This window comes from Clinocottus analis, unplaced genomic scaffold, assembly GCF_023055335.1.
Source record: "Clinocottus analis isolate CAN_PGR_092001 unplaced genomic scaffold, fCliAna1.0.p SCAF_11, whole genome shotgun sequence".
NCBI lineage: Eukaryota > Metazoa > Chordata > Actinopteri > Perciformes > Cottidae > Clinocottus > Clinocottus analis.
In genome coordinates this window covers 9,180,441-9,197,243 of record NW_027175832.1, presented here as the reverse complement: position 1 = coordinate 9,197,243, position 16,803 = coordinate 9,180,441, and the positions used below count along the sequence as shown (strand labels likewise).

At 41.8% G+C, this 16,803-nt stretch overlaps 1 protein-coding gene across 2 annotated transcripts in view; it reads right to left on the bottom strand.

Moving 5' to 3' along the window:
* The window catches only part of ctnnd2b (catenin (cadherin-associated protein), delta 2b), a 149,156-nt gene that overhangs the window by 65,662 nt on the left and 66,691 nt on the right, over positions 1-16,803 (bottom strand). For both annotated transcript variants that reach the window (XM_068571621.1, XM_068571620.1), the window contains exons 4-5: positions 4,510-4,544; positions 2,250-2,363 (exon numbers count right to left, since the gene is read on the bottom strand). In XM_068571621.1, coding sequence (XP_068427722.1) covers positions 2,250-2,363; positions 4,510-4,544 — 149 coding nt within the window. The remainder of the gene's footprint in view (positions 1-2,249; positions 2,364-4,509; positions 4,545-16,803) is intronic.

The following is a 16,803-nucleotide window of genomic DNA, read 5'->3' as shown; positions in this document are numbered from 1 at the left end:
GCTCTCATCAGTCTTGCTTACTAGTGATGCAATGGACTCCTGTTGATCTGTGATCCAATACAGATCCCACTCGCTTTCGGCACGCATGTCAACAGCAGATAAATAACACAGTTTAAAGTTAACCAACACAGTGTGAAATCAAGTTTTACTGGTGGTCGTTATCCGGCAATATTCAGTCAAATATGCGATCAGGACATCAACATTTACGCTTTTATATTCACCAATCTCTGATAACAACAACAACAACAATCTGTATTTACGTTGACAGGTGGAGTACGACTTTTGCGTTCAGTTACATTACAACACTTTCAGGCTCTGTCCAGTAAAAGTTTGTATTAGATGAATGTAAATTACACCAATATCATGATGTGTCCACATCAAATCCAGTAAATCCAGTAGTTTGAAAGAGATAATAGAGATGATTCATGATCTGTTGACACAAAGCTTTAAGCTGATTATATTACATCATTAAAACTATGACAAGATTTGCTTTAATCCATAAAAATACAATCTTTTATTTCTTAATCATTTGAATTGGGGTTTGATATGAGGATAAAAACACTATAAATTACTACAATGAAGGATAATGTTGAGAAATGTTGATGATTTACTGGCTTTAGAGCAGTTGAAATGATTTTTTGGAGGCATAAAAAAAATTGTGTGGAGCATCGTAGACTAGCTGCTATAATCAACCAACAATATGGATCATCAGTGATTGGCAATTAGTATCGGCAGTAAAAAAAAGAAAAAAAACGGCATCAGGGATATCTAAAAGCTACATTTTCTCCCTTTTTTCTTCTGTGCTGATCCAATCCGTGACTGTGATCCGTGATAAAATCAGAACCGCGACTTTTATGACACGTTGCACTGCTAACGGGCACCGTGGTTAATCTACTGATCGGCCGTGTCGGCTCATAAAAATGTACATCCTGATTAATAGCGGATGGGTTGCTGTTGGGGGTGAAATGATACATCTCATTAATTACATTCTCTAAAAAGAGCAGATAGCACAACAGAGCTGCTGCTCCAAAGCAGACAGTTGAGAGAGGCGTGCGCATCTACGCACGACGAGGAGCGTCACCTCATTCGTTATCTCAGAAGCTAAACGGTTTTTTATGTTTTTCTCTTAAAGTCTTTAACCAGCCCACAGTCTTTGGTTTAGCTGCTTAAATGTCCCACAAATATTTACTGCACTGACGTCATGGCGTACATCAAAACTTTTACAATCATCGAAAACAACCTTGAATCACTTAAATATATTGTTGAAGTCAATCGTCATAAATCAATAGACTTAAAAAAATTGTGATCTAAAAAACATCATAGCACGGTCTGGTTGAGGGGGAGCGAAATGAATCGGAGGAATTAATTAATTTGAATGGGTGGCGGGTGTATGATTTATGCACACACACAGATTCATCTCTAGCTGAGACTAAAACAGAGCAAGGAGGGTAAAAAGTATAACTTTTAAATAATTTTTTTTTTTGGTTTCAAATATATGTGAATGTTGCTCCAGGTCTGCTGGATACGTAAAAAAAAAAAAAAGAAGCTTCTTGCTAACACATACGCCATGTGAGCTTTATAACTTGTGTCCTTTTTGTGTTACAGCCTTTTTTTCTGCTGCCCTCAGGCGACTAAAATACGTTACTGCAGATGAGATACAAAAATGTGCAATATCAATAAAGTTCAGTTTTGCATGACTACCATTTCAGAATATATCCAGAAAACTTCTGCTTATTTGGTCTTCAAAAAGCCAGAGGGGAAGATCCTGGGGAAAAGAGGATTCATTTAAAGATTTTCAAAATGCGTTGGGTAGCGTGTAGAAAGAAGTAGAGAAGATCGTCTGTGTGACCCTCAGAAAATATAATTCCATCAAGAGAAAATCAAAGCGAAGCTGCAATCAAGCTGGACACACTCACAGACAAATTGATCACCACTCTTCTCCATTTTACTTGTACTTAAAACCATTTCATATTGTCATGGAGCACTTTCGAAAGATGTGATGAAATCTAATAAAAGACGACCACTTCTTCAGCCTTTGGGTAGAACATCCTAATTAGAGCAAGTGCTTGAGTGGTAAAAAAAAGAGGAAAAGATCTCACAGGTTTGATTAAATGTAATACAAGAAAAGGGCCTAATTATGTTCTTTTCACTGTTACTTCAAGGAACTTTTCACCCGTTTCAATGCAATATAGCTCACTGGTGTTAAGGGCCCCCCCCCCCCCCCCCCGACATCATAACGCTGGCCTTACTGTCTCCTGTCGTGTCCTGTGAATCCAAGATGCCGGATTCCTGGAGCGATCGGATGCAGGAGTCCACCAGCTCCAAGCCTGTCGTCAGCTCCTCCTCTATGTCCTTCTGTCCGTCTGCATGGACGGAAAATAAATACACAAGTTTAAACAACACGACCTGCGACTTTTAGTCACACTCATGGCTGGATTTACACAAACTGATTGGGGAACATGTGTCCTGTGAATGCTATTTTTAATTGAAGTAACAAAGGTCTTGAACCCAAAGGACACAATTCTTTCCAAAACACCTGCTTCTCAAAACAGAAATGAAAACACGCACATGTTGGAACATCTGCATGATGTCCACTGAGGATAAACATTCATGAATCCATTTAGTAATATTAAGATTAAAAGAAAAGGATTTGGCTAAGCTACCAGTGGTTACTGTCCACAATAGGGTTTTGGAAATGTAATAAATGTCTAATAAATGCCAATAAACAAATTACAAAACGAACAAATCATATGTGACACATTGAATGGACATTGTTTGTTTAAGCCTGTACATATGTTGTCTGACAGCAGTAAATTATGGGATGGTGGAAAACCCTTTTCACACACATGTGTTTTAAGGCAAACAACTAACCAAATCATTTAGTTTTTAAAAATAAAGAAAACCTGCATAGCTGACATGCAACTGACACGTAAGTGAATTGCACCCTAACTAAAAAAAGTACCCTAACTTATATTGAAAATAACAATTTATGGCCAGCTCACTTCGGCTTGTAGTGTTAACGTTGTGAATGTGAATAGTAAGTGAAAGTTCAAGGGGTTCACATGATGGGTTTTACAATAATCTGAACATTTAGTCTCTGATGATTTGAGTTATCATTGGAAATTTGGAGCACATATTCTCAAACCAATTTGCACGGAGTCAAGTAATGACAAACCCACCGACGGTTAACCTGGTTAATAATCCCGCCATGGCCTCATCCTTTCCACGCCTCACTATGTAAATTCAAATTAATCTTCCCTCTGATGCCGCTGATGAGCAGCCAAAGAAGCGGCCGAAGGATAAACCTTTGGGTCAAGGGTAAAAAAAACAACAACCGATAACTGATGTGCAGCAACACATCTTGTGGGATCTAGGTCTGTGGGGCGCCGCCTGGTGCATGGATACCAGACCGTTCGTCTGCCAGAGCGAAGCAGATAACATGCCCGGTGTCTTCCAAGTTAGGGAGGGCTGCCGAGAGGGATAAAACGTACAGACGAGTCTGAGGAGCAACATTAATCTCTCATTGAGAGAGAGAATGTTATAGCAGAGGCCTTTTGAGTGGATTTAGGAGGCGGATTTTATTGATTTGGACTGACGTTATTGCAGACTGATTATGTTGACGCTGTTGGGGGAACCATTTCCATTCCAGAGCCGTCTGCGGCGCTACGCCGGATTTACTCTCAGCCTCGCCAGCCGGAACTCCCTTTCAAACCTGCTGGATCCAGAAGAGATGAGTTTATAATGATTTGTGGGTGATGCCGTGATCAAAACAGGTCTGATTGGAGCGCAGGAGTTTTTTTCGTGGCAGTCATTTTTGCATCTCTCTCAGGCCCCCAGTGGTCGGACCCCAGTGGTCGGGTGCTTCAGTGCAACGGATGGATGAAGACAGCCCGCCGGTATGACACATTTTGACGACGGACCTTTAGTCGCAGCTTTGTTGGCCAGAGGTCGGCCATCCTGCACTCAGGCGATCAAACTGCCCTATACAGGTCGACATGGCTGACAAAGAGGGAGCGAGAGGGGCCGAGGTGTCAGGCATGAGTGGATGTGTTTTAACTAAAGTGCTGTCAAAGAAGTTGTCAAGCCCTTAAAGGAGTCTTCATTTGACTTTCAAATCAACTAAAAGGTCTCGCACTCATCGATTCTCGTTTTCTGCTTCATAGAAAACACTTCTGCAAACAGGTTAAACTAAATATTCAGAATGATTTGACCTTCACTCAGCTGTCAGAAGGTGTGAGGGAATTTGAAAGTTTTTTTTTCTCCCTTATTTCTGTTTCTGTTAGTTCTGTTATTTGCAATTTGCATTTTCAACCGCAGCAGACAACATAGTTTTTTTTTTACAGGATTGCTTTAATATAGAGGTGGAGCATGGCTTTATCAATATAATTTTTTCACAATGGCTACCAATTTATTAAAGCACAGTCAGCAATGTCAGCGCCGGAATGCACACAATACGATACAGCACCAGACAGAAGGTACAATTTGAGAGCATTCGAGGAGAAATGTTACCTTGGTTGTTCCAGCGAAATTTCTCATCTGCTGAGCTGCAAGAGACAAACAACAGAAGGCAAAACAGAGTTAGAAATATGAGCAAAATTGACACTTTAGTTCTTTGTTTGTTGGCACAACACTGTAACGCCGCCAGCCTCACGTGCTACAAACTGTCTTATAGAAACAAGGGTTCCATCCTACAAAAGTGTGATTATTATACTGTCTTAAAATATCATAAATACCGTCTCATCTAAGTACATGTAACTTTTCATTAATTTATTATTTTAGCAGATTCGTGACTAAATAAATCAACCGGAGGAGGAGTCACCCTTTGCTGTTTAGGAGAGAGAATGCACGTTTTAAGACACATCGCTTGCCCCAGTTAACACCCACGTTGTACTGACAGTGAGTGCACGTATTGCAGTTTAATTTTCCCCTGCAAAAGGCAATCACTATATCCTTTGTCAAATGTTTTAACAAATCACTCTTTTCAGTGGATTCTCATAAATTTGGCGTTAGCGGCGCAACATAAACCTCAGGTACTTCAATTAGCGACCATCTTTAGCTGCTGTTTGATGATGTCATATGCCACCTGTTTCAGGCTTTTCTTGTGTCTTTTTTGACCCGTACGGATCGGCAGCAGCGACAGTGTCTGACCCTGTTCCCAGTACACCGCGCCACTCGATGCTAATCCAAAAGCCCTGTCTGGTGAGACCGCTGCTTCCAAATGTACCTGCTGTACAATCTGACAGGAAACACAGCGAGTGTCCGACTGAGGCACCTGAAACATGAATCGAAAAATCATCTACTTTCTCAATGACTCAATAACTGCCGTAATTGTCAATAACCGTCCACTGACGGGAGACATTTTGGAATTAAAACTCTCATTAACAAAAACGGCAACAGATATTGCCAACTGTTTTGTATAAGTAGAATCGATTGTGGTACTGTGCATAGTTATCTGGCTGGAAAGCTGCCACGTGCTTCAGTTTCCCCACTTGCGCTTGGATACACTACGATGCTGAGGTGGGAGGTTTTTACACTCACTTGCTCTTGTATGAAGGGAAAAAGTATGAAGTAAGAATACAGAGTGCAGTGGGTGCCAAAATGTTGAAGAAGAAACATATCTATATTGTGGAAGAGAACTTTTGAAAGAATTAAATGGCGTCCTTCCAGCGCAACCACAAGCTGTTAATTGTTGGTCATGGTGTTTCCTCCAGTAAGAGCTTCTTTGACATATGTTCAATACTGTTTATTGTGATATATCCACATCTTTTACAATTCTTGGGCCGCAGGGTTCACCCTCTCAGCCTGTGTATGGAGGTGGGTTTGTCATTACCATGTCTTCGATTGCACGATTAGAAAAACTGCTTGATTGAATTGCTAAAAACTCTTACAGCCCAGTCAGTTATCCCCGTCAAGTCTTACTAATATGTTGACGATGAATGCATGACAGGAGGATTCAATGCAACCTGCAGGCAAAACCAAAGCGTGTGATGAAGGAAATCCTTTCAAGGGATTTCTTGCCAAGCATAGTCGAAAAATTGCCACTCTCATGGTCTGTGATCATTGCCACTCTCATGGTCTGTGTGTCACATGTGCCCCTACTGCAACGTCAAGGAAGACGATTGATTCCTGTAATGGACACCTCAAAGGTTATGGTCCAGCTTACAACATGGCCACTTGCCAAAGAAGAAAAAAAATAGGACCATTCATTTGTATTTTTAGGTTTTTTGCTAACCAAAATCTAAAGGTTTTTCACAAACCATTTAATCCTTTTACTGGCTGCAAAGAAAAACAGATAAGAGTGCTAACAGGGCTCACAACGTCAACAGTGATGACAGTGCTAATGCGTAAACACAGCCCAAAGAAGTTTTGGTTTTAATGGGCTGAGTTTTAAAACTATAGACTAACTAGCTAACAGCTGTGTCCTAGTCTTTATGCTAAGCTAAAGCAGCTTTGATACCACATATTATGTGTCTTTTCCAAAATGTGAAACCATTCCTTGGAAATATTGACCGCTGAATATCCCGTCGCAATATTCTCTTCTGTAATCAGCGCTGCATGATGCAAAATGGAAAGCAATTTGGTCTGAAATCCTCCATATCTGTAAAGCTAAACCTAGCGATGAATGCTATTCTCTCCCTGCGGACAAAGAACAGATGCTATTAAATCATCCCATTGATTACCCCCATTCTGTGTGTGCGTGTGGTGTGTGACGGATTGCAAGGGGGAGCCAAGCGCTACATGTTAATGGGACCCTCAGTCAGCAAAGCAGACTCCTCATTCATCAGGCGTTATTATACCAAACAATACACCCCCACACATGCACACACGCACACACGCACACACACACACACACACACACACACACACACACACACACACACACACACACAGCACACACACACACACACACACACACACACAGCACACAGTTGCTATAAAAGAGACAAATGCATCTTGGAGGATGGAGTGTGTTCATATCAGACACACACCTTAGATGGGGCAAAATGATGAGGATTGTTATCAACAGTCTGTGCCGATGTCAGAGGCTGAGGCAATGTTTTCGTAAAGGGCAGGGCGGACCGGTCCTCGCACTCTTTATCTAGTGTCAAAATGTTGCCTTAGTGCTCTTGAAAAAGACCCAAAGTAAAGGCGAATGTGTGTTATTTACCAACGCCCACAATGTGATGTAGGTAAAACTAAATGCAAGCTGAGTGGTCACGTAGAGACCTCGTTGAAAACTGTGAGGAAAAGGAGCCGAGCGGTGTTATCATCAAGTGGTTACATCAACAGGAGCCGGAGCTGGAATACAAAGCAGTCCAGAGGGGTTCTGATTCCTGCCTGAGCCGGGGGAAATAAAGGAATATACTCGCATTATCGGTGAGATCAAAACAGACCAGACCAAACTAGATAAGACCAGAGGAGAAATGGAGAGAAGAGCAGATATAACACATGTATCTTGGAGGAGAATAGGCTAAACTAGACCACATTGTGGCAAAACAATCCTCCATCAGTTGGATTGGATCATGAATCAGAGTCACTGGAGTCAAAGAGAGTCAACCAGATTTGATCTGCCACTCATCAGAAGGGGCTCAGCCTATTCATGCATATCTTCCAGTGCCAACGCTAGTTGATTCATCATTTAAAAAGATAAAAATTAATCACCAGCAATTTTGATAGTCCAATAATTGTTTCAGTCGTTTCAGACGTGGTAACGTCACAAGAGGGACAGTCAGAGGATTGTCAAAGTCATTACGATTCATCTCGACATGGACAGGAGAGTGTGGGTACTGAACTTCATGTTAGTCCAGTCTGGTAGCTGTTAAGTTGTTTCACTCGGAAGGAAAAAGTCAGGGGCTCAACAACGTCCTTAAGAATTATCCCCTGAGCACAAGACTCCGGATAAGTCTTTTACAAAATGTCATGGCGATCTATTCAATAGTTGTTGGATTGTTTCACTCAAAGTCACAAATGTCAACCTTGTGGTGTGGGCGCTAGAGGAAAAGTCGGCGAATCACCAAAGACAGTGGGTTTCATCTTCTGGGGATCGTGAAGGTCTGTGTACAATTTAATGGAAATCCATCCAGCAGTTATGTGCCATCCCTCACAGCCGAGCCGCAGCTTCTTCCTCTCCCCTTTCTTCTCTTCCCACACAAGCAGTCTTCCTCCTCTTCCTCCTCCTGGCCACCAGGTACATCTCATCAAACCTCAGTACCTGAAACAGCTCATTGACCTCTTGGCCCCTGAAACACAGATAGTTTGTGTTTTGTTTTTCCCCCCCAAGTCGAATCTCTGCTTCGCGTCAATGGGATGTGACAGCGTAATTAGTGGACCGGGAGGGGGAACTAATTGACGGCGCGATCAACTCGCCTGCTGCAGGTCACGCCACGGCGTCGCACTTCATCACCGCTAATGATATAATGCCGTGTAAATGTGTGGCTTCGTTTGTGTGTATACAAAGCAGCCCACAAGTCTGCCGTGCTCAGAGATCAGCGCTGGTTTTGCCTTTGAATGTGGAAAGAACATCAAACAAGACAAGTTCATAGATGTCATTAATGATTTTTTAAAAAGACCTGCCGATAAACTAACATATTATTGTTCTCATTCTCTTCTACTTTTGATGTTCGCAAAATCCAAACATGTTAGATAATCCCAAGTAAAGGACACTGCAACGTAGCAACAATGCTGCATTATCTCTAATTGCCTTCCAGCTCGGGTTAAAGGTCATTGACAAACCTGTGTAGTTTAATCTGTTAGATTCGGACTCTGCTTGTGGGATTTGTTAAAATGAGGCAAATTTCACGTACATTGTCGTCGCATTCGAGTCATTTGCGGCGCTATCTAGCATTTACTCGCGTCCATTAGCGTGTTTGCAAGGACTTTGAGAATGAACCAAGAGCCTTCCTGACATTTGGGCTCAGCTTTTAGTCACGCCTTTTGGTTTGAAACGCGGTGCCAGTAGGGATCGTTGTGTTGTGTCCCCGGTGTGAAAGGCCTTAAGGTGGCTGTATAGAAAACTCTGACTCTAAATACGTTATGGTAACCTTTAATGGCTCATCTAACGTTAATCCCCCAAATCGCCAAAAACAGCGTAAATTTGAAATATAAAAAGACAGACATTTAGTTTTACGGGGCTGCCAACGCTCCTGGAGCTCCACCAAGCAAAGGTGTCTCAAATAAAAACCTGATGCTACTTAAGTACAAATTGGATCCATTAGAATGCATGACACATTGGTCTCTGCCATTTCAGGACTATAACACAAATCTTTACAATAAGTGGGAATATACATGTCAAGATGAGGGGTAAATTTGAGCTTCAGCCTCCTTCAAATCAGGTAAATAGCAAGGCAGGTAAAAGCTCTCTATTGCAATAAGAAAATGTTTAGTTCAAAGCACCACTTGTTCAGAGACGTTATTTTCAGATGGATCAAAGAACAGATGGGATGCGTAATGCTCCATAATTTAAAATAATGATCAACTCATGTTGTACATTTTGACCTGATATTTTTCAGGCTGCTTTGAAGAGCGCACTTTAGTTATTTGGCGCTTTTCAGAGAGGAAAAGAGTGTAATGTCACAAATCAAACCGTTGCCTTCACTGACGGGTCGCTGCAGCATTAAAACGCGGGCCAATCGGAAGAGGGAGACGGAGAATAGCGAATATGATACTCAGACAAGAGAGAGGGAGAACAATGGAGATACATAGAGAGGTGGGAAATGAAAGTGGAAATACAATACAGAGAGAGAGAGAGAGAGAGAGAGAGAGAGAGAGAGAGAGAGAGAGAGAGAGAGAGAGAAAGAGAGAGAGAGCATGACACAGAGAAGGAGAGCGCTGCTAAATCCAATGAAGGGGGCTTAAAAGAGCGAATGCCAGAGATAGCAATGAAAATCCTGTCATTTCATCCACCCAATAAACACATTCTGAACCCAGGCCACATAATCCATCTATTTCCATGCCCTGCATATTATCTGTTATCGGTTCAGACCACAATGGCCGGCCCTCTTGTAGACGGAGCTGTTAGATAATAGAGCCACCCATAAAGGAGAAAAACAAAACAACAAAAAGGAAAGGAAAGGCCTTTTCTTCTTCTCTCTAGCTCTTGGAAAGCATCATGCAATAATGCAGCCACAAGCTAAAGCCACAGCATGGTGGTTCATTCACTCAGGAGCATTTTACATAAAAACAACACAAACTTATAGGCAAACAAAGTGGATGACGTATGATATTTTGACGCATACATTTCATTTCGCCATCAATTGTGGGTTTGTCGGCTCCAATCTTTTGTCGCTTAATTCGCATCTCGTCACAACTGCCGATGCTGCACTTTTGAAAAGCTTATCGTCATCTAAATGAAGTTTAAAATGAGCATTAGAATGTGACAAGTTGTACTTGTCCATTCAAAGACAAGTAGACTTGCTTTATTTCCCAAAAGCCTCATTGACACTTATTCACTTCATCGCTCTGATCATCAATCACTGCCGCTCCACATGCTTTACACGTAATCATGAGTCTTGGGCGGGATACCTCCTCTTGCTGCCGTCTACTGAGACAACACCTTCACTCTGAAATTCATTTGTAATCCCGAATGGGGTGGATGGTTGCGGTACTGTGAAGCTGTACATTTTAAGTAGATATAGGGTGAAACATTAAATTAAAAGCCTGAATAAAAAGAAAGAAACAGCAGTTCATTTACAATAACACAGATAAGCCACAATCCTGTACATGAGAATGCAAAGTCTCTGATAACAGCAGGAATCTGCAAGGCATAAAAAACAACTGTTGTGTAAACTCTGTTGCTGTAGTATGGTAATAACCGATATATTCTGTTCCTTCACGTGTAGATGACAAATACGACCTAAACTAGGGCAGGAGCTGGTGTTTCACCTGCTACACCGGAGGTCTGTCTGCTGCTGGAGAGCAGCGTCCATATTAGCTGGCTCGAAAATGATAGTAACCTTTGTCAGATTCTCCATACTACAAAATATCCACGCAAGACCCAAAGCAAAAATATTTGAGCTGGCATCTTGCACATCTGGAGCGCAGAGATCGGGAACCTTATGCTGCGTTCACACCAAACTGCGCTTACCGCGTTAGTTTACTCATTCGACAAAGCTGTGTTCGCACCATAAACGTATGTTAATCGCGCCTGAAAGGGGGCGTGTCTTATCTTCGTACCTAACCACCAGTTCTGCTTTACACATGTTGTGTAAATTCCACATACGTGAGAACATCAAACTTCATCGTGTCTGGATTCATAATATTACCCGTAGTCCCACAACAGTGTCTGAATGACGGCCGCCATCAGCACTACTTCAGGCGGACCAGCAGCAGTTTGATTCAACAACGGCAGGACGGCGGTGATGACGGGCGGAGCTTCTCAACGCTGATTGGCTGACGCAACTCAGCGTCACGCAAAGTTTCCACCAGAGTTGGAACATTTCAACTAGCGCAAATTTGCGCTGCGTCAAACGCTCTGTTCGCCCCGCGTCAGACGCGCGATTGGCACGGCGTCAAATGCGTCATGCGCAGGAGAAAATTTGCTTTTTTGCAACCTATTGCGTCTGTCATTGACTTCACATGTAATCTACTCGCGTGTCAAATTTGAGAAGCGTTTGATGTGAATACAGCATAACTGTCTAGCTAACTAGCTAGCGATGAACTATTGACTTTATGTAAAGATCTTTAAAGTTAGTCTGTATATAAATATATTCATAATACAGATCTTTATGTTTAAAACCGATCAATTAAAGCTCCCCTCCACGTTCCTACTCGAGGTATAATTGCTCGGTCTTCAACAATGTGACTTAATTCAGGGCAGCTGTCGATCACAGCTGTCATTTGTGACGACTTATCCCCTTCTTGTCGAAAAATGTACATTCGAACATACATCAGAGGGATGAGAACTACCTTAAATGTCATAAACCATCTTTGGGAAAAATGTACTTGAGGTATAGGCTAGATTTATTTCATAGTTTGTCCAATCTGCTAACATGCAGGGGGCGGAGTTTATGACAAATACTGCAGCCAGCCACCAGGGGGCAACAAAGATGTTTTTGGCTTCACTCTTGGGCAGCTGGCATTTAATCCACATTCATATACAGTCTTTGGAACAGACTTGTGCATACTCCATATTGAACATACTCCTGCTGCTGGTCTTAGAGCAACATCAGCTTCAAAACAATCAAAATCTTGATGATATTTGTTCGCTAAACCCAAAATGTAAGTTTGTAATACATATCTACAGTCACTTGTTGATTGGCAGCAGATGCAAGCACCTCGAGAATCAGCAAAACAGTGCAACTAGAACCTGTTACTGCACAGAAAGCCAGTGGTTACACATGAGACTGTCGGTCTCCTAATAGGAAAGTGCTGATTTAAGACCGGCTTTGAGACATTAAGGAGTCCGGACGGACCATGGAATATCAAAGGTGAGCCTTGAACAGGACTCCGAAGCTGTTGAAGGTGTGAGTTACAAGACAACCAGACACATTTCACATTGTAGATCCTCAGAGAATGCAGATAAACGCACGCTGGACGGGCGCTGATATTGTTGGAAGGAAAAAAACCAGGACTCCAGACGGGCAGCCAGACAGTCTTTCAGTTAGCCATGGGAAAAAGGCCCAGGCACATCCCAGGACGCCTATTGTGGACATTTAATTACCGTCTGAGCTGGAAGATGGAGGACCCTGGGCGTGCTCTGTAACTCTGTGCTTTATCTTGCCCCGGTCACCTGAGTTTTACCTAATTGCGCATTATGTCGGGACAATGGCTAACTGTTGCTGCTTTGTCCAGGTAATATCTGCCTCGTCTGTGTCTCATATCTCAAGAGGGGAGAGAATTCAACGGGTTGAAAATGGCAATGGCCTCGGGAGACTGTTGAACAGTGCTACCCGAAGTACCGTGGTGCATAATGCATGGCCGGATGGTGTAATGAGATGGTGGGGAATTCTTCAACCCGAGGCTTAGGCCTCTGTGCTAAGTCAGAGTCTGCCCTTATTGGGGGGAAGGGGGAGGGGGCCTCGCACAAGACAATGAATCCAAGGCAGCACAGTATTGTGCTGTCATGAGATCCGACCACAGAGTAAAGTGATTTCAACAGGAAAACTGGGAATTTTGTCCAGCCTTTAAATTGACATAAGCTTTTGTTGATAAACTATGGAACTATTTTCTCTCCTGAACTTTATCTTAGGGAGGTGGTTTGGTTTGATGGTCTGGTGGTCAAAACTTCACTCCATTGTTTGCTTATTTTAATAACAATGACAGTTTGTTAACTGTGACTCAAGATGGTTTATCAATTCATTTGAATTTGTGGATTAGTCTGATATGGAAAACTTAAATATTTTTCTTTTTCTTGGGAAGTTACGGTATGGGAACTCCTATAGCCCATGGTGAACGCGATAGTTCCCTTCAGACACAGGCTGAATATCAACATGGCAGGATGCGCTGATAAAAGTTAGGAGTTCGATCCCCCTCTCCTCAACAGCCTCGAGCAAAACGCTGTCCTTTGTAAAGTTTTGGCAACTAAACGCAGAAGCACCACAAGTTTATTCCAGCATCTCAAGAGAGGTGTGTGCACAAGACGAAAAACATCTTTTATTGATTTCTTTAAAAAAAAGATGTTCGATGAAAGCATATAATAGACTGTTGTAGGCTGAATTTATTAAAAAACATCTAAAAACAGCACCAACGAAGTTGACCTGATTTAATCAAACCCTGTGACTATCCTTGAGGTTTAAATAATTACACTGGTTCAGTGTGGTCTTGTGCATGCATGTGTCATACAAACCCACTTGTGAAAACATTTTTTTGCTCGTGGTCAAAGATTCCACAGGGATATTATTTATGATACCAATGTATCCCAAGATGACGTGAAAACAATGTGGAATAGTTACCGTCTGAATCTGCAGCTCTGTAGTAAATCTCAACTCACTGATCTGCAGCGTTACAGTTCCATTGGACTGGGAACCGTCACGTAGATCCTTTTTGTATGGATCAGATGCTTTTTTAGAAGGCACCGAGGAGCAACGTCGTCTTGGTGGCATGGGGTGACTGATCAAAACAGGAAGCAAATGTGTTTCATAACTTTTGCGATTTCTACGCGTCGAGCTTATCAGTTAGGGCGCGTGCCTCACTGTGAAGGTAAGAGAGGAGCCGAGAAAAGACATTTTGGGTGGCAGCAAATGCAAAATAAAAGAATTGCTGGCTGCCAGCAGCGCTGCAGCAGATTGTAATCAACCAAAGGAAAGCAACGCTGACTGAATGCAGAGCTCGGGGTCTGGCCGCGGCCGATAATATGCATTTATTTTATGTGAAATCCTGCTCCTTTTTTATTAAAATAAGCTCAGCGTGAGCGTCCAAAGCTGGAGCGAGGACAGTGAAGGTGACGGTAGATATCAGTCTTCGTCTGGGTCTGATGTGCAGGAATTCAGCCGAGGCGGATTAGGAGCTTCATCCCCGTCCCCTCCTCCCTGCCCATCGAGACAGAGGGAGACACAAGAGCCTTCGAGGCGAGTGATTAGAGCGCAGCGGGATGAGGCGCGGCTCGCCATTCCCGTCGCCCTGTCCACAAGCGAGAGGAGCAGAAGTCTCCCGTGACCCACCAAATTGGTCAGATTGACTTTCTCGACTGCCAGTGTGGGAGGCGGCCATCTTGACTCGGGGCCAGGCGTTAAACTGAGGGGGCGGTGGGGGCCATGTTGGTTCTCCGTGTGAGACCAGACGATCTCTCCAGAACTGCCCAGAGACAGATTTCATCTCTCCATGTATCCTTTTCTCTCGGCAGATTAAGAATCTCTCCTGTGTTGCCGATCATGCGGAAAGAAATATCTCTTGACGAGCACGTCGTCGGGAGTGATTGAAGGCGTCACATCTCTCTCTCATGCTGTGTGTTAGATCGAAACGAATAAAACATTTTTTTTTTTTAAATGAGCCTTTTAAAGCGTGAGACAAAGAGTCTGAGAGAGCAACGCTTCAGGCCTTCAAAGAGTGGCGTGATCATCAGTCGAACAAAAGCTGATGTGTGCAGACTTCAGTGGGCCGAGGCTCTCCACATCTCCTCCCTCCTCTGTTCCAGTTATCAAGGGCCGGAATATTGAGCCTGTCAAGAGCTATGAATAAGTGTTACTGTCAATAGACAATACCTCCCGTTGGGATAAGTGCTTCGGAGGACATAAGTTAAATAAAAAAATAGGTTTTATTTCATCGATTGGGCTGTAACTGTTTGTGTGACCTCTACGGTCCGGTACACGGTACGTAGATTGATCCTCGCACCGTGGAACTAAAGCTTACAACGGCTACAACGGCATTGGAGAGAGAGCTGTGCTCAAGATGAGGACAGTTTGTGGGCTAACCGGGCGGAAACCTCAGGTTCTGCCAAGTGAAGCAAAAGCTGAAGTGTCTTAAAACACGCATCCTCTCTCCTGACCACCAGGGGGCGACTCCTCCAGTTGCAAAAAATGTCAGATTGTATGCAAGTCTAAGAGAAAATGACTCCACTTCTCTCTTAATTTATTCCCTCAGTAAACATTGTAAACATTAGTTTATGTCTCAATCTCTAGTTTTAAGTATTATTCAATACAGCATGATGTTCATTTAGTACATTGAGATCCAACAGAGAGTCAAACAGACCATAAAGGAAGGGATGCTTGTGATTGACAGGTCTCTGCCGCTACCAAGGCCGTATCCAGCGTCACTCCTTTGTATTCCAAAGATGGTAACCTCTGTTCACTGCCAAAAACAACAACATGGTGATGGTCGTGATCAAAGATGATAATGGCAAAAATCCATTTTTCTCTAGTCTTCAAAACGGCGGTCCACAAACCAATGAGTCACAATGACTATGTCCACCTTCCATATAGAGTCTATGGGGCTAATGCACATCATATATATATATATATATATATATATATATATATATATATATATATATATATATATATATATATATATGTATATCTGTCTGTGTGTGTGTGTGTGTGTGTGTGTGTGTGTGTGTGTGTGTGTGTGTGTGTGTGTGTGTGTGTTTGACACAATGATCCGGTGTTAAAAAAGAATAGAATAAATCACCATTCATTTTGTAAATGAAACAAAATGTGTTCAGATTTAAAAAGTAGTCGGTTCATGTTTAAGTGTCAAGCTAAAATATTAACAGGTGTGCTGTAAAATAAATAGCATCCATTTTATGTCATCTATAAATAAACATCTTCTGTTTGGGGGTTAGGGTTATTGCTTGGCCCCCTGAAGGGCTCAATGAAGTGTTGTCAAGAACCGCTCATGGCTTCTTGATTCAAGGAAATGAAGAAGAGTATGCTTGTTTAATCAAAGTTTGTAGATATTGAACTTGCCTTATATGAAAAGTAGATCACCAGTCCTTGGTAGATAGATAGATAGATAGATAGATAGATAGATAGATAGATAGATAGATAGATAGATAGATAGATAGATAGATAGATAGATAAATAGTTTATTTGATAGATTGATAGATTGATAGATAGATAGATAGATAGATAGATAGATAGATAGATAGATAGATAGATAGATAGATAGATAAATAGTTTATTTGATAGATTGATAGATAGATAGATAGATAGATAGATAGATAGATAGATAGATTGATAGATAGATAGCTATGTTAATATATAGAAGGATAGGTTAATATATATATATATATATATATATATATATATATATATATACATATATATATATATATATACATATATATATATACACACACATACATATATATATATACATATATATACATATATATATATATACACATATATATATATATATATATATATA